The following is a 26,230-nucleotide window of genomic DNA, read 5'->3' on the forward strand; positions in this document are numbered from 1 at the left end:
GCTCATTCTTTATAACACTCCTGAGAATACAGAAATACCTGCATCATGCACACACCCATACCTTAGTACATACTTATACTGGGTCTGTAAGTGTTGGAGTTTCTTATTGCATGATGAAGTATGTCATTAAGCCAAAAAGGCAGTCATGTTAATATCATTTGAGGGTAAAAATCATATGCTATTTAAATTGTCTGGCAAATTAGTGATGGTCCAAGTTAACAGTCATGTACTTTCTTGTAAGTATCTCCAAGAGCTATGCAATAGCTGGTGCTGTTAACTCTGAAGTCTCTTAAATATGATGATGATGATGTAGTAGTATTTATGTATATTTCTGAGAACGATACATAAGATTATATCACCTATATACGTTGTGGTAGGAGGTGGGTTGCATTCTAACAAGATATGCAGTGTCAAGTAGTTTCCAGTGTTGTACGTAGACATGACCCAGTTTAGTTAATGGCTTTGCAAGTTGGAAGGGTAAGATGTAAGTGGAAGTATAGGCTATTATTGAAAAGAAAGGGAATATTATTATTGAAAAGAAAGGGCATATTACTTCTTGTCCTGTCAATGTTTTGGTGGACATATTTTCAGGGACTCTGGCTAACAAAGTTTGCAGATGACTGCAAACTGGGAGCCATTATTGAATCCCCAAATGATGTGGATATTCTACAAAAGGGCCTTACAGAAACAGATGCTTGGTGTCAGAGCCATGGGCTCAAGCTCAATGCCAAGAAATGTATAGTTATCCCCTTTGGGAAAAAACATGTTCCCATGAATTACCACATAAGTGGCAGTACACTAAACACCGAAAGTATGATAAGGGACTTAGGAACACAGGTGGACAGTGGTCTCACTTTTGATAACCACATAGCCACAACAATCAGGAAATCCTTCTATGTGGCACACCTCATCACTAAGGGCTTTTCATCCAAAAAAAAGGAGGTCATTGTCCCACTGTACTCATCCCTCATTAGACCCATTATAGAGTACAACGCCCCATTTGGTATGTACCTCACAAGACATCTGCAACAACTGGAAAGGACACATAAATACCTCACTAAAGGAATCACAGGCTTAAATCAGATGCCATATGCTGACTGTCTAAAAAAAACTCCAACTATACTGTGTGGCATATCACCTACTCAGAGGTGATCTCTGCTTAACATACAAGGCCATGTCAGACCCAGTGCTGTTGGAAAGGCTACACTTAAAGAAATCCCAATCCCTCAGAGCTACATGTTCCAGGGATCTAAATCTGGTCATCACAATGAACAAAACATGCTGGAAGAATAGGTTCCTGACCCAGAGACTCCCCATACTCTGGAATAGACTGCCCATACAAGTCAAGCTGAGAGCCTCTTTGGCTCTCTTCAAAAGGAACCTTGACGATTGGATGGGAGATAGGAAATTCACCCCAGGGATCATGTCAGTCACCCTGCTAGACAGGGGACCAAGGAAGCAAATATTCTGGGAAGAAATAGCCAGGGAATTGATATGGCTAGGCTTGTATAGGCCCTAGGACCAATAGCCTAGTACCAACCTATGAACCTATGGTAGTAAACCAAGTAAGAATTTCTTGAGGTTTTATTCATGATTCAGTAGTTAGTAAGGATCTGGGAAATTTGTATTTTATTCAAAGTTTCCAGACTGTTAAATGCCTTTGTGGTGCCAGGTACATGTAAATACACAATTTTTTATGCTTTTATAAGTTGTGGTCTTATGGCCAAAATGTCAGGGATAGGCTGGATGTATACTTCAAGTAATAGACAAATATAAAGCATATTGATTATGTTTTTGGTTACTGGAGTGGATGAGAAAGTTGTTTTGGTTTGTCAGGATTTAAAACTGTTGAATTTGAAAATGTAATACAAATAGAGAGGCTGTCTACAGATTACTTCTAACATGAGTGACCTGAAAGTTTAGGACCATAGAGTTGATTGATAGTATGTGGAAAAATGATCTATTGCAGTTAGTGAGATTACTGAAGGTACATTAGTGCGTGGTTTCATGTGTGTTAACCTGGAGCATAAGAAGTTTTTGAATAATAGTATAGTGAAATATGTATTTGTAATCACACATCAGAAAAGCTGCCATGTATTAATTAAGAGTAGCTGGTAAAAGGATAGTTTTGTCTCTTATGGACTGGTATGTTGTTTTAGTCTAGAGAACAATCATGCTTCCCATTGCAGAACTATGAAGTAGCATTCTAAAATGCTAATTTTCATTCCCAGCACTCCACAGTCAGCAGGGAGACATTCTAATTCATGGTGGATGTTAGGCTCTCTTGCAGCTAACAGTAACATGCAAAGAGCTCTGTAATCCTCCCATCCTTTGACTTGTTTCTCTTCAATCATAGCTCAAGCTTTGTTATCCTCTTCATGACAATTATGAAAATTAGAGGAGACAAAAACACCGTTGCAGAGTCATGTACACACCTAGCAGATTTAGCTGAATGATTAGAATGCAGATACAGCTCTTGATCCTGAAATATAGGGACAAAATGGCATTCAGCAAAAGTACTGGAACCCTATACTTTTCTAGCACTGAATACATGATGATACTATACATTGTTATATTTACATATGTATGCAATGCTGCAATATGAATTTTGCAGACTGACAAAATATACAGGTAAACAATACTAACAAACTGTCATGTCCCTAGTAATATGAAAGGACAAAAACTGATCAACTACTACACAGGCAGGACAAGGTCCACATTATCCTGAATCAGAGGCTAAACTGTTCAAAGATGTGCTGTCCAGCACCATAGTGTATTTTATTTAAAAGCAGGATAAGGAGAGAAATCCCTCTTTAACCGGAGAAAATCTTCATACAGTCTGCATTGTGAAAAAATGTAACTATCCAAGACTGTCAGTTAGCTTGTATTGTCTGATCCTTTCTTTTAAAAAGAAAACAATTGACTCTATGACCTCATCATCATCCAATAACTTCATCATTTCTGACCATCAACAGTGAAGGAATCTAGCAAAATTAATAAAATTCCTCCAGCTGGTTCTGTCACTACCTCCTTAGAAGATTGAACATTCACTGTTGCAAGAGTTTCTATAAGTGTTCTTTCCACCCCTTAAAAATGTTTGCATGGAGGACCAACTCTTTTCTACCCTGTCAGGGCACAGTCTGGAAAATTTCATGCTACCAAAATTAAGTCTACAAATCATTTGCTTGAACTTCTCTGAGATCATATGAAAATAATTCTTCACGGTCTTCTGTTATAGGACTACTGCAATTTCTGCTTTACTGGTTTCTTGATGTCCATTATTTCAATCTGGAGACCATCTATTAACACAATATGGATGACGTTTTTCTTTAGCAAAGTTTATTCCTTCACCATTGGTAACTACTGGATAGCTCAAAAATTACTGCTATAAAAACCAAACCATCTTTCAGGCACGGTTCTTTAGTAGTGCCTTGTATTCTGAGGTCACTGTCTTGAAAATGTTTATTCAAACTTCACATCATGACCCTATTAGGTACAGGATGTGAGTTTTTTTATTTTATTTTGAGGTTATTGCTGTAATATTACCTCTCAGCTATCATCTAGGAGTTTCTGAATAAAGTGATTGGTCTGTCTAGCTGTCACCCACCCATCAAACTCAATATAGGCTTCATCCCTAGGGAATGGAGGATTGCAATTATTATCCCTCTGCACAAAGAGGACCATCAACAGACCATGGGAGCTACAGCCACATAAGTTTAACTAGTCTTATGTACAAGACCATGGAAAAAATTAATGTGGACCTGAAAAACCAAGATATAGGAAACCTTCAAACACTGGCCCCATCCCAGTTTGGTTTTGTCAAGGCCAGTACATGCCTACATAACCTGCTGGAATTCTACGAGAAGGTCACAAGAGCAAACGTTGAGTACAAAACAGTACATACTGCATACCTCAACCTTGCAAAGGCATTTGCACAATACTTTACTTGGGTATTATAGATAACTCACAAATTTAGGGATAAATCCCTATGTCACCCAATGGATAACCAAATGTCTCACAGATAAGTCCCATGAAGGTAGGGGAATCCATCTCCAGTAAGAGGCTTTTTACTAGTGGGTGCCACACATGGCTCAGTAATGAGCCCCCTCCTGTTCAGAACATACTTCTCTGAAGTCAAGGCAAATAAAGAGAGCCTTTGGCTGACCTAATGTGCTGATGACTGCAAGCTGAGTGCAATTACTAAATCACCCAAAGATGTAGATATCCTCCAGGAAGGTCTGACACAGACAAATAACTAGTGCCAGTACCATGGCCTAAAACTCAGTGCAAAAAATGCTTAAATATACCCTTTTGTAAGGTGACTACACCTTCAAATTAATACATTGATAACACTCCCCTAACAGTAGACTCAGTGGTAAGGCACTTGGGAACTCAGGTTGACAGCAGCCTAAACCTTGATCAAAATGTGTATATGGTAGTGAAAAAATCCTTCTACATGGTACAACATATAAGTAAGGACATGGCATTCATATGTAAGGAGATCATAGTCCCGCTATACTCTACCCACATTAGAGAAATAATTGAGTGCAATGCACTCTTTGGCATGTATCTGACCAGGCATTTGTAAAAGCTGGAGTGGCTACAAAGGTTCCTCACTAAAAGAATACAGGATGTAAATAACATGTCCTATGAGGACAACCTGTAAGCCATGAGAACTGGCCCAGTGGCCTAAGATAAGACATCAGCCTCTGGAGCTGTCCCACCAGGGTCAGTGATTCATTGCCTTTAAAAATAAAATATTAAGCCTATTTCTATAGCATACATAGTTAATGCACAGGTCAGTGATAACAATGATAGGATAGGTTCAAGTCTTGCAAAAGAAGATTGTGGCTTCTGAGCCATTACTAAATCGGATAAATTAGTAATGCAGACTCTGCCATAGATTACTGTGAATGAAAGGTTAGTTTATTTTTGTTTTCTTGTATTTTGTATTGCTTCACTGTATTCTTCTAGTTTGTATATTGCGGTTTATTTTCTTTACACTGTGTTTTACTTGTGTGACAACCCTCCACCTTTGGGCCAGTAATCAAGGAGCCTCAATCCTCACCACTGGCAACTGTGGGGAACGTTCAACAGGAGGATAACAGGTACAGCCCCAGTATCTCCATATGCTCTCTGCATCAAGCATGATTTCCCTTAAGAGCACACAGGGAACACAGTCAGTTCAGGGCTGGTTCTTCTCTTTTTTCTACAGATCCCCAGTAAGAGTCCACACTGGTACAGCTATAGAGTTGAGTCCTTAGCCAGGGTTCCAAGTTAAGTCCTCCAACAATCTCTCTGTCCAAGCAGTGCTTTATGTCCCTGCCCAAGTAGCTGACATACACACATTTTGAGATTTGATTTGCGCATGCACACACACACACACACACACACACACACACACACACACACACACACACACACACACACACACACACACACGCACACAGACACACACACACACCCCTGCATGCACGCACACGCACATGCACGCAGACACACAGACACACACACTCACACTCACACACACACACACACACACACACACACACACACACACACACACACACACACACACACACACACACAAGCACACACATGCTCGTGTGCGTGTGCATTAATACATACACACACCTGGGAAAGGCGAGCACAGTTTTATCAGCTATACCCCCACTTGTCCAGATGATAAGGTAGTTATCACTGCCTCCTATCCCCAGAACCTTACAAGGTTACCCGATATACTGAGTGAAACTGATATTAATACAAATGGTAGTTTGACCAAGAGCAAGGCTATTAGCAGTGGCCTACACAGTGTCACTAAATAAATATGCAGCTACTCTCCAAACTTAAATATCTCGACAAAGATCAGCCACAATGAAAGGTTTAAATATTTTTAATAATAAATAATAAAGGAACAAGACAATACTAAATATAAATTACAGTGACATCAGAGTTCAAAGCCACAGGAAATATTTAAAATAACATTGAAGGATAGACACATAAAAATAAAGAAAAACAATATCTAAACTAAGCTTCACTGTATTCCTGACTGAATCTTAAAGAATCACTCTTCCCTTCTTACTTAATAGAGCAAGGTAGATGGTGTGGTGAATGGTCCTTGTTGTTGTCAGGCCCAAGACAGAACACCAAAATCTCTGTCTCACTAAGAGACTTCTCAAAATGATATCTGAAATATTACCTCTGGGATAGCTTGTAGAATGGCATCACTTCTAGTCATCTGACTTCTATTTCCCATGCAACCCCCCCCCCCCCTTTGCTGGAAACTGGCATGATTTAGCACCTACCTGTAAAAATAGATACACAATGGCTTTTGCTCAGATCTGTGGCAGGTGCTAGAAGTTATAAAACATTTTCATATCTGCACTCTTCCAGAGTAGTAATTAGTTCACCCCAAAGACAATATAGAAAACTTCCTAGTACAGACTTTGTATTTCTGGCTGCGTTAAAATTTGTGATATAGCATCTTTATGGCCTAGCCCATAAAGTCATTTAAATTCAGATATATTTTAAAGATTTCCGGACTGAGATTAACTTCCTGTTTCCCAGTTTCCTTTGTTAAAACATATACATTTAAACGGTTACAATAGTGCATGTATATTTCTGTTCTTCCCAGCAGAGCACACTGTGGATACATTTCACACACAAGCATTTTACAATTACCTTTTCGACACAAATGTCTGTACAAATCAGTTTGATATACACATAACATACAGTTCTAATACATTTGTAACACAACAGCTTATATAAATCTATTTGATATTCACAAATGACATACAATTCTTTTAGAAAATTCCAGCTATCTGTGCTGGCATTACCTTGTATTCTGCATTTAATTTTGTATTTAAACTTGGAAAGAGACCACAGCTGTGTCCCTTGTGAGTCACATAGAATCTACATTTTCACTCACCCATGCTGGTTGTCATGTTTTTAAACTCAGCTGTCTTTCTAGTTACCTGTCTCTTATGTTAATTTGACAACTTATTTCACTCCTTCTCCTCTTTTGTTGGCTATTGTGAATAAACACAAAATTATCATTTTGTGAAACCACTTTCCTTTAGCTATTTAAATTTATTGAACATCCCACTGTATTCCATTGAACCAGAATACAAAGTGCCCATGACTTCCAATGTATCTTGTGCTTTCAAAATTATTTGAACACTGCAACTTATTAGATATTAACCATTTTTCTATGTTACATTTAAAATCTGCAACATCTATTCTAAGACCACCAGTTATTGGGGGGTGGGTACACATTCTGCCCCTCAGTAGTCTTGGGATTTTTATTTTATTTATTTATTTTACACTTGCTTACTGGGAATGTTTGACTGGGACAGCAGCCCATTTTTAGCAGAGGCCTGGGGAGAAAAGCTCCAGTATGTTCAAAAAATGTAAACAAATTTTAATGTAATAATATAAGTACATTAGCAAAAAAGCGATCATTGTAGAATCCTGGAAAAAAGATCCACAAAGAATATAAAGTAAATGTTAACACCATTGTATGTACACATTATACAGTAACAAATTAACAGTGTGACATGTTGCACATAAACAAAAACATTGACATGCTGAGCTCTAACATATTAATCAGTTGTATTTACAAAAAAGCACAGTATGTATATTAGTACTGAGTAGAGTGGTGTGTGCCCAGGGCTCGAGTAAAACATATAAGAGAGAAAGAAAAAGAGAGTCAAGGAAGGGTTATTAAGGAGAGGGGATAGAGCTTGATGAAGAGGAAAAAAAAATTATTGCAAAGTGCATCTGTTTGCTCCTGGTGAGTGAAGGAGCAGAGGGATATTATTTCCTGGTGACTGCAGACCACCAGAGAGCTTAATAACTGCTTCACAAATGACAGCTTGGAATTTGTGCTTAGATTTTTCTCTTGATGAGAGAAGAAGAGTACATTGATTCTTGACTATTTCTGACTGGGCAGCAAGTCTCTGTGTTGGATCTTCCTGGCTGCTATTCAAGACATCTACCAGAAAGGTCTACTAAAACCACACAGACCCTTACATCATCTGGAACAAAACTGTCCATCACAAAACAGCCTGTGGCCTGCTTTTCATCTTGGGACCGGTGCTACTATATTGCTTATTGTGAGAGAAGAAGCAAAGACGCATTGTGTGCCAGCAGTGTAAAGCTGTGGTGAGACCAGCACTAGTAGTAGCATGGCAGTAGCCACTCAGGGGAATATCCTCTTTTTGTCATCCTTGACAAAGCTAATTCTTTCTTTTCAGTAAGTACTGCTTGATTTCTTTCTAAGGTAACTTCCAAATATCTCCCTAAATACTTCATCCATAAATCATCAGGGTCTACTTATCAGTTTCCCCTCAAGTGTCTGGGAATGCTTTGTATAGAGACACATACCTCGAGTTGACATTTTTCCGTGAAAGCACCCTTGAAATTTCACCAGTACCTAGTTGTATATGGGGAAACTCATTTGCAATGACAAGCACTGCCCCAAGAGTTGCAAATCAGATACTCCTGACATTACTTCATATTCTCACTGCAAGTGTCTAATCAATAAAAAAGGGTCTGTTGCCACGTATATGAACTTTTTCACTATTTCCATTACCTGCATGGTGGATATGGGCATCCTGAGGTAATATAGAAATTGCTTCATGTTTACTGACAACCACTTACTTGTCAAACAAACTGATATGGTATGTAAGAGATGTATTTGCACAACATCACTGGGGGCAAAGCTCTCACAAGAAGGCACTCCTAATTACAACCAGGTTGTTAGTAGAACAGACACTGCACCCATTATCCACAGTTCAAAGCAAATACATAGACCAACATATGCTGAGGCACTTAAATGTAACCTTCCTAAACTCCAAAGACCTCCTACATGAAGTATACATAACAATTACGCTCATCAGCTGCAAATGCACTCTTTCAAACCAACACCCACATCAACACATGCAGCTACATCTCATGGAGCCCCTACTTATAAGCCTATAAGACAAGCCACGGCCACCCCACAGTCCAAAATTCTGCTCATTGGAAACTCCATTGTGAGACACACTGATGTCCCTTTCACCAGGCTGATTAAGGAGAAAGTCACAATCATTTGCTTATCAGGGACCCAAATCCACCACTTTATGCAAGCACTCAAGTCACTGGATCACAAGTACTAGTATAACTCAGTCATAGTCCATGTGAGTGTAAATAACTTGAGACATGCCTCCCTACACTGTATGAACAGAAACATCATGGAGCTCTTGAAATATGTGTCCCAAGCTAGTATGAGCCTAACACTGAGCAGCGTTTTACCTTCTCCAAGGATGATGCCACAATACAAACAGAAGATAACTGACTTTAATAATTGCCATGCTGGTGCCATTCTAAGGGTGTGCAATATTTGTCAACATGGAAGAAGAGGATCAACAGACCACACTGTTCTAACAGGAATTGTCTGCATCTCTCACCTCTAGGCTTTCAAATATCAGCTAAAACATTTTCCCCAGTAGTGCCTTTTTTAAGCAATGCCAAACTGAAAGTACTTTCAGCATCACAAATAAAAACCAAGAAAATCTAAAGGTATTATTGTTCTATGCTAGTAGCTAAACAAAAAAACTCCACTCCCTACAAGTTATCCTCACCCCAGAGAATGATGATGTCTATGAAGTCACTGAGACATGCTTTAAAGCCACGGAGAGCACACTGGCACTGCAAGGATATAATGCCTTCAACACATTTAGACCAGCTACTACACAGATAGGGACTAAGGGTGAGGTGTCTTGATTTGCATCAAAAATAAATATACCTCAAGGATGGTCAAACAGGACAATGCATTTGAACATGTCCAAATCACCACAGGCAAAGTCCAATACCTCTTCTTTACAAGCCATAGGTCCTACTCTATGACCCAGAAAACCCATAACATTAATTTAAACTTTCTGAAAACACTCACTTCCAACCCAATACCATATTAATGGGTGACTATAATTACCCCGCTATTAACTGAGAATCATATATGACACCAAATGTATAGGCACAGAGATTTCTAGATTTTGTAAACACAACCCCCCTGGACCAGATTGTCAATACATTGACCAGGGGTGCAACAAATGCACTGGATCTGGTCCTCATTAATATGAGAGAGTGTTGCACACCCCCTAAGTGTAATGTCTGCTCTGGTAAGGTCAGACTACAAAACAGTCTACTTTGAAGAAAAAACTAAAGCCAAAACCCCAGCTAACCCTGGAATATTCAGAAACTACTCTAAGGCTAACTTCCTACTGTTAAGTGACAGTCTCACAAAATTTCAACCTCCCCTAAATCCTGAGAAAACTGCTGTCTACACAGAACTATTTACAGAATCCCCATACAGGCATATTAATAGCTGCACAGAAGCTGCTCTACCCACCAGGAGGAAGGAAAGAATTAACTCAGAAAACAAGCCAAGCTATTGGAATCACACCATCAATAAGCTGCATAACAGAAGGAAGAAAATCATGGCAAAAAATAAGAGGTGTAGCACCCGGCAGGATAAAAGCAATCTCATCAAACTAAGCAAACTACCACCAGGACAAATAAAGTTTACCAAAGCCAAATCTGGGGTAAATTTGACCTCCCAGGCCAAGTACAAACACAGGGCATTTGTTAGCTATGTCCACAACTTCAAAGGCAATACACAATTGGGTGCAGAGCTCATTGTTAATGGAGCCACCTGTCCTAAGCCAGAAGATATAGCAAACCTACTGATCACAAATTCAGCTCCAACTTTCCCCCTCAACCTTCCCTCAGGAAATCCCATCAAATATAACTCCCCCATACTATCACTAGGGAGCAGGGCCTTAATGCTCTCTCTAAAGCCAAGAACACTGCATCAATGGGCCCAGACAATATCTTAGGATTCCTTCCAAACAGAATGAAACATGACCAATCAGCCAGTCTGGAATTGCTATTTAACTGTAGCCTCCAAACAAGATATCTGCATCATGAATGGAGAAAAAAGTGGGTCATCTACAGACCCTGGAAACTACAGATCCATAAGTCTCAATAGTCTCACATGCAAAGCCATGGAAAGCATTATCATGGAAATGACCAAAAATTATATATTTATTCATTGTTGACTGGGCTAGTCCCACATGACTAGCAGCCTGTTTTCAGTGGAGACCCAAGGTGGTATTTATATTACAAGAGGAAATTTGCAAAGGTCATCACAGAACTTCCCCGACTCTTTTACATATGTTCTATGGGATCTTTTAGATCTACCTGAGTTGCCACCAACTCAAGCAGATGGGGCCTTGGTTTAACATCTCATCCAAAGGGGTGGCAGATGCAGGAGTGCAGCACACCCTTAGGATGTACTGTAGTGTTAACAACTGATCTACCCAATGTGGGAATAGAGCTCACAGTCTCCTGCACTGAAAGTGAGTGTGCTACACACACACACACACACACACACACACACACACACACACACACACACAAACATATATACACACACACACAAAATCAGTTTTGCAATACATTTATATAAAAGATGTTGTCATCTGTCTTATAAAATACCCTAAAAAGCATAAATGAGTGAATCACTATAAAACAATATCTTGAAATTTGACAATTTACAAATTGCTGTAAACTCCCCAAATGTATTGTTTATTTATTTTTACTGACATTTGATTACTGGGAAAGTCCAGCTGGGTAGGAGCCCATTTTCAGTGGAGGCCCAGAGAGAAAAGCTCCAAAGTATTGCAAAACATTTTTAATAATAATATAATTCTGCAGTCTTTAAGAATAATGTAAAACACAAATGCAGTTTAATTATATCAAATTAGGCATACTAGGAAAGTAGTGGTTAAAAATAAAGCCATGTTATATGACAATGATTTTTAATAGTGAGAGAAATTTCAGCCAGTTTATGGAGAAATTAATGGCGATTTAGTATAATACAAACAGGAACTGCAAAACAGAGTGAGAGAAAAGCAGGCTTATGGTATAGTTAGAGAGAAAACCACGAGTGAGAAATTGACAGAAATAAGGATGTGAGTGAATAAGGGAGAATAAGGAGATGTAAGGTATGAACAGGAATTTGTTCACGTTTAGGGATATAGTTTATCCTGATGCTGAGCAAGAACATAGACAGATTTTGACTAGGAAGTCTTTCAAAATAATTTTGAAGGATGGGAGAGAGAGTAATGACCTGATGGATAGAGATATGGCATTCCAGGCCTAAGCAACATGCTAAGAGTAACAACAGTGTGCAGCAGATTTGATAGGTTTGTGGACAGGCGGGAGTTTACTGTCATTGGGCTATACTGACCAATTAGGAATACAGCTGTGTAGAATGTTATTCAGCACTGCACAAGCAGATAGATTCTGGATACTTTTAAATGTGGTAAGAAGCTGTGCATATGTTAGTTAATGTGGTAATTCTAACCACCGTAGGCTTTTAAGCACTATACCGTGGTAGGTTCTGAAAGGGGTAGCATTGTTCAGGTTTTGATTTTTGTAATGCCTGAAGGTTAATAAGAATTGAAGCAGTGTAAAGAAATGTTGGGAGGAGATAAGTAGTGGCAAGTGTAGCTTTAGTATCCGTGAGAAAGTTTTTGGCTCTATAAAGCATCCCTAGCTTTTGATGATTTTTTTTATACAGTTCTGTATATACAGGTAGAATTTAAGATTATCCTCCACTATCATCCATAACAGTTTGCTGTGGGAATTGACTTTAGTGGTTGTACTATCGAGAGAGAGACTTTATTTTTTTTCATGGGAGAAGGATTTTTGGAAAAAATGTAGTCGTTTTTTTTTTTTTTTTTTTTTTTTTTTTTTTTAGGGTTGAACATGAGTTGTGAGTTACAGAGACATGTTTCATTCATTGGAGGTGTGCCATGTTGTCAGATGTGCAAATGAGTGTGGAGTCATATGCAAACTATATTAGGGAGGGCTGTTTGTCTGGATTTGAGGAATGTTAAAGAGGAGGGGGCAAAGGATAGAACCTTGTGGTACACTGGTAATGACAGGGAAGTATGGATAGAGGATGTAGTGTCAATTTACTGACTGATACCTATTGGGTAGGTAGTTTTTGAACCATAGAAGGATAGGCTGAGAGAGACCTAATGAAGACGTTTACAGTAGATGTTTGCTATCACAAACTGTGTTGGATGCTTTAGACAAATTTAAAAATAAGGAAGAGACTAGTTTGCTGTTATCGCTTGCTTTATTGACCGTATCTGTAGAGGTTAAAAGTGCACTATTAGTATTATGGGAAGGACGGAAGTCATGTTGTGTGGGGGATAACAACTCTTCCTGCAGGAGATAGTTTGTCAGTAATGTATGTTATCCACAATCTCCTCACATGCAACTCCAAGCTACAATTATAAAACTACCCCTTCATGAATAGCCTAGAAAAAAACAGCGCTAATATTAAGAAACAAGGAAACTCCAATAAATCTTTAAATTTAGAGAAAAAAAAGGCAAACCTCATACCCCTTAACACCATTCACTGTATATTCAAAAAATGTCCCCTGACAAAAATTCGATACTTTATGCCTCCTTTTAGCTTTCTCCTATATTTTCCCACTGTTTTTTTTCATGTATAACTTCTTTAACCTCAATTTAACTAAAACTATTTGTTGCCTTTGTACCGAGATTAACCTTTAAACTAGTTATTTGTTGATCAGCTTTCTATCCTAGAAAACAAATACAAATAAAACACCACACCAATCAAAATAATTAACTGAACCATGAAAAAAAAGGCTAAGCAATTCTCCAAAAAATAATGAAAATAACTTGAGTAACTGTATTTTTTTCATGAGATTCTAGAGAGTGAATAGTAAAGTATGTAGGTATTAGGGATTATGAATTATGACCATACATATAAACACACACACACACACACACACACACACACACACACACACACACACACACACACACACACACACACACACACACACACACACACACACACACACACACACACACACACACACACACACACACACACACGTGCATGTAAGTACGTAAATATGCGTGTATATATGGATTCACTTCATAATCTTGAAATACTGAAATCTTGAACTTCAGTTTTTCAAGACCATGAAATCGAATCCACACAACACCGAAACACCAAAACCGCGAAGCCCAAAACCACGAAATTCAAAACACCTAAACCACAGCACACACCAGAGCACACATATACCACAAAACCTATATCACAACATAAACAAACAAAACAACACACATCTACAAACCTACTGCGCAGCGCCCCCCACACCCCCCTACTTATATATATTAACTCCGAGAGTGGACAAACAATAAACAAAATCAAACACACACACACACACACGGATTCTACAGTCCCTCACACACACATCACACATATCAGCACACTCACATACACTCACACTCCCACCTAAAACCCTTACAAAACACTCACTTACCTGACATAACACCTAAATCCACACATGGCACCACACACCATCCACACACAATCCCAGATATTACGTATATATAGTATATACTACGTATATATTTATATATATATATATATATATATATATATATATATATATATATATATATATATATATATATATATATATATATATATGGGTCTACCTGAGATGGTCGACAAGCCATTTGATCGACTTTCATTTGGTCGACAATTCATTTGGTCGACAGGCAGATTTGCCCCCCTCCCCAATGATATATATATATATATATATATATATATATATATATATATATATACACCATCTATACCTTCTGCTAATTATACATATAATCCCTAAGCTCACACTTCAGTGGGGAAATGAAACATATAACATTTTGAGAATAGTATATGGCTGGTGTCCATCTGAAAAATATCAAGAGTTTTTTACAGTATAGTGTGGACATCGTTATTTACCTTTCTCTTTGTTAACCGCTCTGTATTTGTAGGTCAGGCTGCTGCAATATGAAGTGATGGATTATCTTATTATTTATTATAGTTTTTAATAAATCCCTTCTTGCTAAAGTGGCACAGATGTGCATATGATCACCATTATTAAACTGCATCTCATTTGTGACTGACACTCTCATGGGCATTCACTAAGTGTGATTTGGTTGACTTACATTTAAAGACTGAGAATGTGGTACCTCAGAGAATTCTTATTTTTCCAGCATACACTCGAAGCAGTGATATCATAGATAGTATGTAAGGAATATGGGTGAATGGGAACAGCACCAAAGTATAATAGTGAGTTTTAATTGTTGCTGTTTCACTGTAAGGTTAATAATTCGCAGTCAAACTTCTTGGTGTCAATCACTCAAGTATTGAACTTAGATATGAATTCCGTATTGAACTTAGCTATGAATTCCCCAATGCACACATACATACACACACACACACACACACACACACACACACACACACACACACACACACATAGACATGCCACGAGTGCACACATACGCAGCTACTGAGTAGGTCATTTAGCTCTTTGATCACCATTAAAAAGTTTATTTTTTGCCTTATGAGGTTATCCATTGAACCAGTTAATAAACTGAAGCTTAAAAAATATACAATTAAAGGATTAGTTATCCTAAGATGATGTTATTTTCATTGAAAAGTTTGGTATTGGTTTTGTAAGGTCCTGGTCAACAACGTTTTGAATGTCATTTTAAAGTTATACATATATGTATAAACAAACATACATGTGCATACCCGTGCACACACACATGCGCACAATAGTGCCAAAAAATGAACAGATGGATATATGTATATCTATTTCTATTTCTGAATGTGTATCACTGTATATATCAAGAATAAGCAGCAAATGTAAAAAGAGTGCAGAAGAAAATAACAAGTGGACTCTGTATAAAATGTTTAACTTATTGCTGTAAGAGATGTGTACAGGATTCCTAGAATGCTATATTTGAAGAATATATGTTCAAGACTCAATACTGTTAGTCCTGAAAGTGCAATGAATTTAAATGTTTTTCACTAGAAATAGCAAGGAACCTTGAAAGGAGTGTTATATAATAACATCATTATATAATGTGTGGGCCTGCACTCCCCCCCCCCCCTTCCCACTGCCCAGACTAAAGCTGAAGATGCTGTCCTTCTCTGAGATATGTTTTGGACCTACTATACATTGTCTCCTAATCACAGTTACATTTCTACAGTTCTACGGATCACACAATCATTGCACTTAAGATGAGCAAACCCATTCCAAGTAGTTAAGTTTCAGTTCAGATTAGAAAAGAACGTATCCGAGTGCAAAGGAAAAGTGATGATTTATACACTGCAAGTGATATTGTGGCTGTTTGTGTCATACTTAGAGGTTTCAAAGGAAAATGCCCATTTCATGTTTCTAGTACTGAAGTGCAGCCGCTAGTTACTTAGGCAAACAGCAGCTGCTTACCATGTATTATATAACAAGAGAATAATCTTATTGGTTCAAGGCACTTTTTGTACTTTCAGTTATCCTCACATTCAAATGCTTTAATTCTGTTGTTTTAATATTGGTAGCATTTGGAATTATTATTTTTTGTTTCTACTATGTTGTACTCAATTGTAGACATCCTAATTTCTTTCTTATGTCCTTCACTTTAGCCTGTGGATTATGAAAGAAAAAGATGGTATGGCATTAAAGTAAAGGCAGTCAACATACATGTTGATCCACAATTTTCAAGTTATGGACCTTTTGAAGACTTAACAAATGTGAAGATTAGTGTTGAAGATGAAGATGAACCACCTATTTTCAGTCCTGTTGAGTATAAGTTCATGGTCCTTGAAAATGCCCACCCCGGTGCATCTGTAGGAACTGTTACTGCTAAAGACCAAGACAGTCTGAACAGGCCCATTAGGTATGTAGCATTTTACATAATATATTGCAACTGGACATGTACAAGCATTGTTTATTATAGAAGTAAAAAACACAGTATATTTTTTGTAAAAAGCAATATGGAATTCACTGTGGGAAACAGTACAACAATGTATAAATGCCTATATTTTTTATAAGGCTTGAAATATAAAATCTGGCTATATATTAATTCATGAAACAGATATAACATACACACATAATGGAGTAAACCTACAACAATTCATTAAAATACCTTTGTTTCATTTATTTCTTAGTATTCATTTTAGCTCTCTGCTTCTGCTTGTAGGTATATTTAGGATTTGTTGTCTATTTCCCCTGGTAGAATCTACAGACTCACCTGTTCAGTACTGAGGGATACTGCATCATTATATTAGTGGAGGTCTAAGTGTTATTTTTTTATTTGTAATCTTTTCAGATCTGAGGTTTTGCAGATAAACATTGCTGTTGAATCAAGCTCCTCTTCACTTTTCACAGATAGACTTTCAGTTCTTGTATCATTTGTATGTTTATCAGGTTTAGGCCAAGACTGTACAACTTTCTGTTCTTGACAATCTCCAGAAGCAGTAATACAACAGCTAGCTTTATTTCTTTAGAGTACTTGATTCTCCAATTCTTTTCTTGTTTGGGTGGCGTATGAATGCAGTCTGCATGTCCTTCTTGTGTAGGGGTGTGCGTGTGTGTGTGTGTGTGTGTGTGTGTGTGTGTGTGTGTGTGTGTGTGTGTGTGTGTAGATGCGTGTGTTCTGTTTGTGATTGGGTGCGCATCTCAACACTTCCTTTTATTTCCATCAAGAAGAACATAACGGCAGCTGTTTCAATATGTCTGCAAGACACTACCAGGTATTGTCACATTTTGTTCTCCACATAAAAAATTACTGCATTTTGAGAGACTATTTATTTATTTTATTTTTTTATTTTATTTTATATTTGTTGACCGGGATAGTCCGACTGGATATACCTCCATTTTCAGCGAAAGCCCGGGGAGAAAAGCTCCACATACCAAAAAAGAGACAGTACATACATACATCACTGAGTGATAAACTCAGGCAGACATGTTTAGAAAAATATAGACAAAGAATACAGGCAGATATCAGTATACACAATGTGCCAACTTACAACTGATTGGCAAAGACGTATCAGAAAATGTGAACATAGAATACAATCGGATCTCATAATTCACAATGCTTAGACATTCAAATGCTATGAGGCATAGATTCTTGGCTAAACAGCAGGTTGGGTAGCAAGATATGTATTAGTGAAGTTGTTAGTCAGGTTTAGAACAAGAGCACAGCCAATGAGATGTGAGGTATTTTTTGAGTTCTCTTTTAAATAGAGGTAGTGAGGTTTCCTTGGTTATGGTAGTAGGGAGTAGATTCCAGATTTTACTGATTGAGTTGGCAAATATAGCATCGCCTGGAGAGTTGTTGTATTTTTGGGTCAGTATCATTAGTTTATCAGCTGAGCGTAATGGCCTGGGGGCACTATGAGGGGTGAGAATATTTTTGAGGGCAGGGGTGTTATCTGGTTGATGGAGTATTTTATGCACTACTATAAGCTGGTTGAACTGTAGAAGGGTAGGATACTCTAGCCATCCCAGTGCTTTGAGGTTCTGGCAATGGTGGGTCCTAAAATTGCTTTGAAATTGCTGGAACCTGTGATGTTAAGTTGTCTATCTCGACTTCGTTCTTGCTGGTTGGGATCGGAGATGATCCTAGGCTCCAACTCGGCCATCTTCTATAGCTCAAGAGCTGTTTACTGGCTTGAGGCTACCCCTTATCCCATGATGCCTAGCACTAGCTACCCAGATCTCGTTTGCCACTTCAGCTGTGAGGTGTCATTTTTCTGGTTCAGGCTTGTATTAAGTTTCTATATAGAACTTCTTTACTAGAAATTGTCCTTTTTCTAGGGATTTTTTGTTAGTTGTTAGTCATATTTGTTGTGTTGGTAAGTGTGTATTGTAGATACCTTCCTGTCCCCTTAGAACTCATTTAATTTAGAGAGTCCCCCCCCCCCTTTTCTCCTTATTCCTGTCAGGTTAGCTGTTTAAGTTAGAGGCTTTCCTTCTATCTTCTTTATAGGCTAGCCGTTTGAGTTAGAGGCTTTTCTACTTAAAAAAAAAAAAAAAAATTTAGCTTTAGTCTGTACAGTATTGTGTTTTTCTCTTAATTCTGTTTGGTAGCTATTGTTGTATTTTTTCTGTTACAGGATGTCCAAAGAATCCAAGGTGTCTGGGTTCAAGAAGTGTGACTCATGCTGTCAGAAAATGTCACTGACAGATGGGCACACTTCTTGCATCAATTGTTTAGGCGCTGTGCACCTGCAGGACTCTTGTTCTATCTGCCATGCATTTAGTCCAAGAGTTCTGCAGGAGCATAAGAATAAGCTTATTCTTAGGGGCCTTTTAAAGCCCCAGGATTCACCGGCCAAGATTCAGCCTATGAAATCCCCTAAACCTACTAAATCGTTGGCTCCAAGTTTGGAGCCAACTTTGGTTCAGTCTTTACCTGCTACTTCGGTTCTGGCTGGAACCGATAAGACTATCTCCCCGTCGGCTCCATCAGAAACTTCAGAGCCTTCGCAGAGCCACAAGAGACTGAGGTCCCCTTCTCTGGAATCCATACATTTGGCTCCTCGGTCTCCCCTGCTGCAAAGCGAGTGCAGTCACAGATCTTCTCACTCCTCTCGATCCTCTAGGCTCTCGGATCACGGCGTGGAGAGAGTAGTCAGTAGGTTGCTAAAGTTGCAGGCACTTGCCAAAATGTTGTCCAGCCCTCCTCAACAGGTGTCAGCTCCATCCAGCTCGGAGCCGGAGTTTGTTGGGGTTCGAGTAGTGGAACCGTCGGCACCGATGACTTTATCTCCTTTGGTTCCGTCGTCGGCTCCGATTCCCTCGATGGTGCCATCCGTCGAGGGATCTGGGTGCCAGGGCTCTCTCGTTGGCTCTGAGGGGGCGAGTGGCATCGGACCCTTGTTCGACCCCATTCTCCCTCTCTGACCTTTGGCGCAGGTGAGCTCGGCTCCTACATCGACCTCGGAGCCATCTCCCTTGGTGCATAGAAGGATTCAGATTTCCTTGGAATCAGAGCCTTCTCTGCATCATGGCTGGGATGCCTTCAATGTCATGAGGAGTGTGCTGGCCGCTGAGTCAGCTCCACTATCGGCCCCACCGGCTCCGTCCCCTGTAGTGCCTGTGCCAACACCTGCTTCTCCTCCAGACCCCAAGAGTGGGGAACCGGCTATCCAGGGCACCCCATCCGGTGTTTTCTCTTCTTCTGAGGCCTCCTCTGAACATTCAGAGGAGCCCCCTCATAAGAAGAAGTGCAAGAGGAAGCACATTCACTCCCCTGAGGCTGTCACTTCGGATACAGACTTAGATGATTCGGAAGGGTCCCCGAGATCCCCCTCTGAATATGTTTCCTTTTTGGACATCCTCAAAATGACTAAGCAGAGGGGGAACTGGAATACCCTAGTCCCTACCAAGGATGAGTCTGTATTCCTGGATGCGTTCGGTTCCCGACCTTCCACCTCCTGGGTTTCTCTGCCTTTCGATCCACTTATGTCTGTGGTGACGCAAAAGGCTTGGTCAGCCCCGGATACAGTGGAACCAACACCGAGGAGACCTGGCAAGTTCAGCACAGCACCCCTGATAAGCAGTTCCTTTTCAAAGGTGTTCCTGTTGATGCCATGGTGGTAGCAGCAGCCACCAAAAAAGAGTTAGCAGAAACCTCTTCGTCTGTCCATCCTCCTAACAAGGAGTCTAGGACCATGGACAGATACGGGAAGTGAATGTTTGCTCCAGCGACCTTTTCTGTGAGGTCACTGAACTACTTATGCCATTTTACCCGGCTTCAGAGGGATCTCCTTAAACAGCTCGGAGATACCCTTCAAGATCCATCAGCTGAGGGGGCTCAAGCTAAAGTGGCTTCCCAGCTGGTGACCCTTAATTCTGTAGTCAACTCCTCCATGAGGCTCATCTCTTATGCAGCCGATGGTGCGAGTAGAGCCGCAGGCATGGGCGTGGCCCTTAGGAGACATGCATGGATGCAGCTGTGTAACTTTGTGGAACCTTTTAGAGCGTCATTCACCAACACCCCCTGTGATGGTTCCTTTCTTTTTGGACCACAGGTGAAAGACACTTTGACTAGGTGTGAGCAAGAAGGCAAGACTCTCTCTGCTGTGGGAGTCCATTTTTCCACTCCTTCCAGACCATACCCCAAGGGTCAGAAGAGTGGTAAAATGTGGTTCCGATAATTCCAGGGAGCCTCGCCTGACACACATAATGATTTTTCCTCCAGGGGCAGAGGAGGAAATAACAACAATAGACACTACCCTCATGGCAGAGGGGGTCCGCAGAACCAGGGCAACAGAGAATCCTTCTCTGAGAAGCCCTTTCAGCATCCCTGAAGGGTTGCCTGGCTGCCTGCCTCTGGAGGCAATCGGGGGAAGACTTTCACTGTACCCAAAAGCCTGGCTAAATTTAACACAAGACAGATGGGTACGGTCAATTATATCCAGAAGTTACAAAATTCCCTTCTCTCAACCCCCCTTACCTTCGAGCAAATGCCTTCCAGTTGTTCCACTCAATCTAAGGGACCAAGCAGTCATAGAAGTTTCAAGACTGCTAGAGAAAAGAGTCATCCAGGAAATCCTGGCAGACCAACATGGACGCGGAACTTACTCAAGGTTCTTTTTGGTACCAAAAAAGACAGGGGACTGGAGACCGATTCTGGATGTCAGCAGACTAAACAAGTCTGTTCAAAGAACAAAGTTTCAGATGGTCATGCTACAGTCCATTCTACCCTTTCTGGGTCAGGACAATTGGATGTGCTCCACAGATCTTCAGGATGCGTACTACCACATCAAAATGGACAGGCGCTCCAGGAGATTCCTTTGCTTACGGCTGGGAGCCAGTCATTACCAGTTCAGAGCTCTGCCCTTTGGTCTCACCACAGCCCCCAGGGTGTTCATCAAATGTGTGGCAGTGGTCATGGCTCACCTGAGATGTCGAGGATTCCAGGTGTTTCCATATCTAGACGATTGACTTCTTACTGCTACTACCAGGCATCAACTTCTTCAAGCCAGGGACTACACAATCACAATCTGCTCCCAGTTAGGCATTACAATAAACTTCAAAAAATCTGCCTTGTTGCCCTGTCAATCTATCTCCTACATAGGTACAGACTTAGACACAAGGAACATGACCACAAGGCTACCGCCAGAAAGGGTGCCTACAATTCATCAGCAAGTACAAATTCTGATGCAGAGTAAAAGAATCCAAGTCAGGTTCATCCTTCAAACTCTGGGTTCCATGGCAGCAGCCATTCTTCTAATCCCACTGGCCTGCTTTCACATGAGGATCTTTCAGTGGCTTCTGTTCACACAGTGGTCTTTCCAACAGCTGCCCATGTCTCACACGATCATGATTACAGAAGCATGCAAAAGGCACCTTTCCTGGTGGATGGTCTCCCCACTAGTGACTCAGGGCAGACCCTTCATTCAGCCCCCTCTGGTAGCCACAGTGACCACAGATGCCTCCCTGATAGGGTGGGGGGGGCATTATCAGGGCAAGACAGTCCAAGTCACTTGGCAGCCTCACGAGTACCACCTGCATATAAATGTCCTAGAAATGAGAGCCGTGCTCCTAGCGTTGCAAGCTCTTCAAGACTCTCTCCCTTCTGGGACCATTGCAATTCAAATGGACAACATGTCAGTGGTGTGGTACATCAATAAGCAGGGCGGAACCAAGTCCTACCCCCTATGTCGAGAAGCAATCAGACTCTGGCAATGGGCGATTTCTTCCCAACGATTTCTGATTGCGACACACATCCCTGGGAGGTCCAACATCATAGCGGACAGGCTCAGCTGAGCTATTCTCATGCCTCATGCGTGGTCTCTGAATCAGGTAGTTGCGGATCTGATCTTCCGCAAATGGGGACAGCCTTGTTGCAATCTTTTTGCCATCCCCTTCAACAGCAAATGCAGCAACTACTTCTCCCTTCTTCTGCTTCCAGGTCACACACCCAGAGATGCTCTAGTCCACGATTGGCCTCAGGGAATTCTTTATGCCTTCCCTCCATTTCCCCCTGATTATGAAACTCCTACAGAAAGCAATATCATTGGGTTGCAAGATGATCCTCATTGCCCCCTACTGGCCTCAACAGATATGGTTTCCGTTCCTGCACCATTACCTTCTCGATCAGCCCTGGACTCTGGATCCAATTCCAGACCTACTGATTCATCAGTTAGGTGGGCTGCACCAATCCCTCCAAACATTCCAGCTCACAGCTTGGTTGCTCCACTTCCAATCCTAGCCAGGCTTCCCAGCATTTCCCCGGCCGTGTGTGAGATTATTGTCTCCTCTCACAAGTCCTCAACTAGAAAGACTTTTGCTAGCAAATGGAAATGTTTTTCTTGTTGGGCAGAGGCTAGGAACGTAGATCCCTTTTCAGCCCCAGTCCACAAAATTTTGGAGTTCCTAGCACAACTTTTTCATTCTGGGTCCGCTTCTGCTACAATCAGGGTTCAATTGGCGGCCATTTCTAACTTTCATGTTGGGTTGTCTAATTCAAACATTATGTCTCATCAGCTCTGTAAAGCCTTTTTAAGAGGGACTACTCTCCTTAGACCTCCAGTGAGAGATCCCCCTCCTCCTTGGGACCTTAATTTGGTACTAACCTCCTTAATTATGCCCCCCTTTGAACGTGCAGCATCCTGTTCCATTAAGTTTCTATCTTGGAAAACACTTTTTCTGGTAGCTATTACTTCAGCCAGACGCATCTCTGAACTTCAGGCACTATGTGTTCGTCCTCCATACTTGGTTTTTCATAAGGACAGGGTTGCTCTGAGGACTAATCCCTCATTCCTTCTGAAAGTCTGCTCAGAAAACAATTTAAACCAATCTATAGACCTTCCTGTGTTTTTCCCTAACCACACCAACAAGGCAGAATACAAATTGCACCAACTTGGACGTTCATAGACAATTACATTTTTACTTGCATAGGACTAAGGATATAAGGAAGTCGGACCAACTATTCCTTTCCTATGCCCTAGGCAAACAAGGTCTCCCAGTTTCTAAAGTGACCTTATCCAGGTGGTTGTCTCACATTATTACTTTCATTTATCAATTGAGAAACAAACAGTTGCCTATCAAACCAAAAGGTCATTCTACTAGGGCTTTGGCCACCTCTGTATCCTTCCAATCTAGGTTGCCCATGGATTCTATCTGTGCAGCTGCCACGTGGGCAAATCCTCATACATTTATTTTTCATTACAAGCTAGATATGGACTCCAGGAGCAGAGCTGACTTTGGTTCCACTGTTCTGAAGAGTCTGTTTCAATGAGACACCCAGGATTGCAGGTGTTAGGGACGCTGTCCCAACCAGCAAGAACGAAGGCGAGATAGACAACTTAACATAAAGAAGTTATGTACCTACCATAATGTTCCATGTTAGTTGTCTTCATCTCGCCTTCTTTCTTGCGTCCCACCCTCCGTCCCCCTGTCCTATTGGATCGAGAGGAGTTTTAGTTTCACTGGCTGAGTGTTCTCTGGTTTGTTTCCTCTACTGACTGAGAGAGTATGACAGGTTTGTTCATCCTGTTTGTTTGGACAGGTTGATTCTCTGGCTATGTCTGGGGTTACAAACGAGATCTGGGTAGCTAGCACTAGGCATCATGGGATAAGGGGTAGCCTCGAGCCAGTAAACAGCTCTCGAGCTATAGAAGATGGCTGAGTCGGAACTGAGGATCGGCTCCGATCCCAACCAGCAAGAAAGAAGGTGAGATGAAGACAACTAACATGGAACATTATGGTAGGTGCATAACTTCTTTTTCTGAGAGACTGCCTTACAGACCATCTGCAAATATACAGAGCTGAGTATATTTTTTTGAATATAGAGTTTGTTAATTGTTGCTTAGATCTCTGTTGAAACTGTTGTCTCACTGTTCTGAGAGACTGATCTGCAAATATACAGAGCTGAGTATATTTTTTTGGTTTTAAAGTTTGTACTGTTAGTTATTGCTTAGATCTCTGTTGAAACTGTTTTGTCCCACCCCATTTTTGGTTTGCAGTTTAAATTTGGTGGCTTTTGCAGTTGCCCGCCCCACTGTAGATTTGATCTGGGACACTCCCCTAGTCCCATCTCTTTATCATATTCTACCTAATAAACTCTTTCTACACTTGCTTTTAGTCCTTTTTAATTTAATAGCATTTTTTAAACTGTGTTTGGTGTAATATTGCTACATACTCAAGTGTGCTAGCTTGCACTGCATGTGAATTGTTTTTACTACTGTTTTTGCAACTTTTCTGTTAAAAAAAAAACAAAAAACTGTAAGCCTGTTTCCTATCTTTTCTGTAACTAGTGTTCCAGATACAGATTTGCTGTATCCAGGACTGTATGTAAGCTTCTGAGCCCCCCAAGCCTTTCTGTATTGGTGGGAAGCCTTCTAGCTTATCAGTGGGAGTGGTAAGCACTAGTAACCTGTCTACCAGCAAAGCACTTGCTCCTACAGTACTTATCACCTCGATACAGCACTCTTGTTATAGAAAGTACCCCAAAAAAGCAAACCCCATTTCTCGGTCACCCACATCCCCCAGAACCTTTTCTTAAGTTTTTCTGTCTATTCCTTCTAGCATGTCGAGGGATCAGTTGCTAATGTCCTCTCCTGCTCAGCTGGTGAACCTGGGAATATTGAGGCAATGTTACAATTGCCTCATGTACACAGACAACCCTCTCCTCCTCCCACAAAACACAAATACATGCGAGATGCAACTATACGGCCAAACTGGAGGCTGAGCTCTCTCAACATAGGACTGGCATGACCAGACAGGAGGAGAAGGTAACCACACACACTATAGACCCAGTCTCACATAATACCATCACAACCTCAAATCATACACATAAACACACAAAGACATACTGGAGGCTCTGATCAAAAATCTACCAAAACAGCAGAGGCCACCAAAGCAGACACCCAAACAACTACCACCTCAGAACACAACACCTGCAACACATAGACCACACAGTCAGAGTGTCAAGCAGTCACAGCCCTTAAGGCCAAACACAATGCCAGACACACTAGTCATTGGTGACTCCATAGTCAGACACACTGGCGTCCGCTCACCAGACTGAGTAAGGAGAAGGTCACAGTAAGCTGCCTGTCGGGTGCTAGAATCCGCCACATAACGCATGCACTCAGGTCTCTCAACAGCAGGTACAAGTACGACTCAATCATTGTCCACGCTGGTGTTAACGACCTGAGACGTACCTCCTTGGACTACATGAAAAGAGACATAGAGGAGCTCTCTGATTATGTAGCCCAAGCAGGTATGACCCTGACCTTGAGCAGTATCCTACCTTCACCAAGAATGATGCCACAATACAGAGATAAGAT

General features: G+C 40.6%; 1 protein-coding gene across 1 annotated transcript in view; it reads left to right on the plus strand.

The window, feature by feature from the left end:
- The window catches only part of LOC122798304 (cadherin-7-like), a 1,449,445-nt gene that overhangs the window by 893,826 nt on the left and 529,389 nt on the right, over positions 1 to 26,230 (plus strand). The window contains exon 7 of the mRNA XM_044067131.1: positions 16,571 to 16,824. Coding sequence (XP_043923066.1) covers positions 16,571 to 16,824 — 254 coding nt within the window. The remainder of the gene's footprint in view (positions 1 to 16,570; positions 16,825 to 26,230) is intronic.

Source organism: Protopterus annectens, chromosome 3.part1 (genome assembly GCF_019279795.1).
Source record: "Protopterus annectens isolate FY-2018-M chromosome 3.part1, PAN1.0, whole genome shotgun sequence".
Classification (NCBI taxonomy): domain Eukaryota; kingdom Metazoa; phylum Chordata; order Ceratodontiformes; family Protopteridae; genus Protopterus; species Protopterus annectens.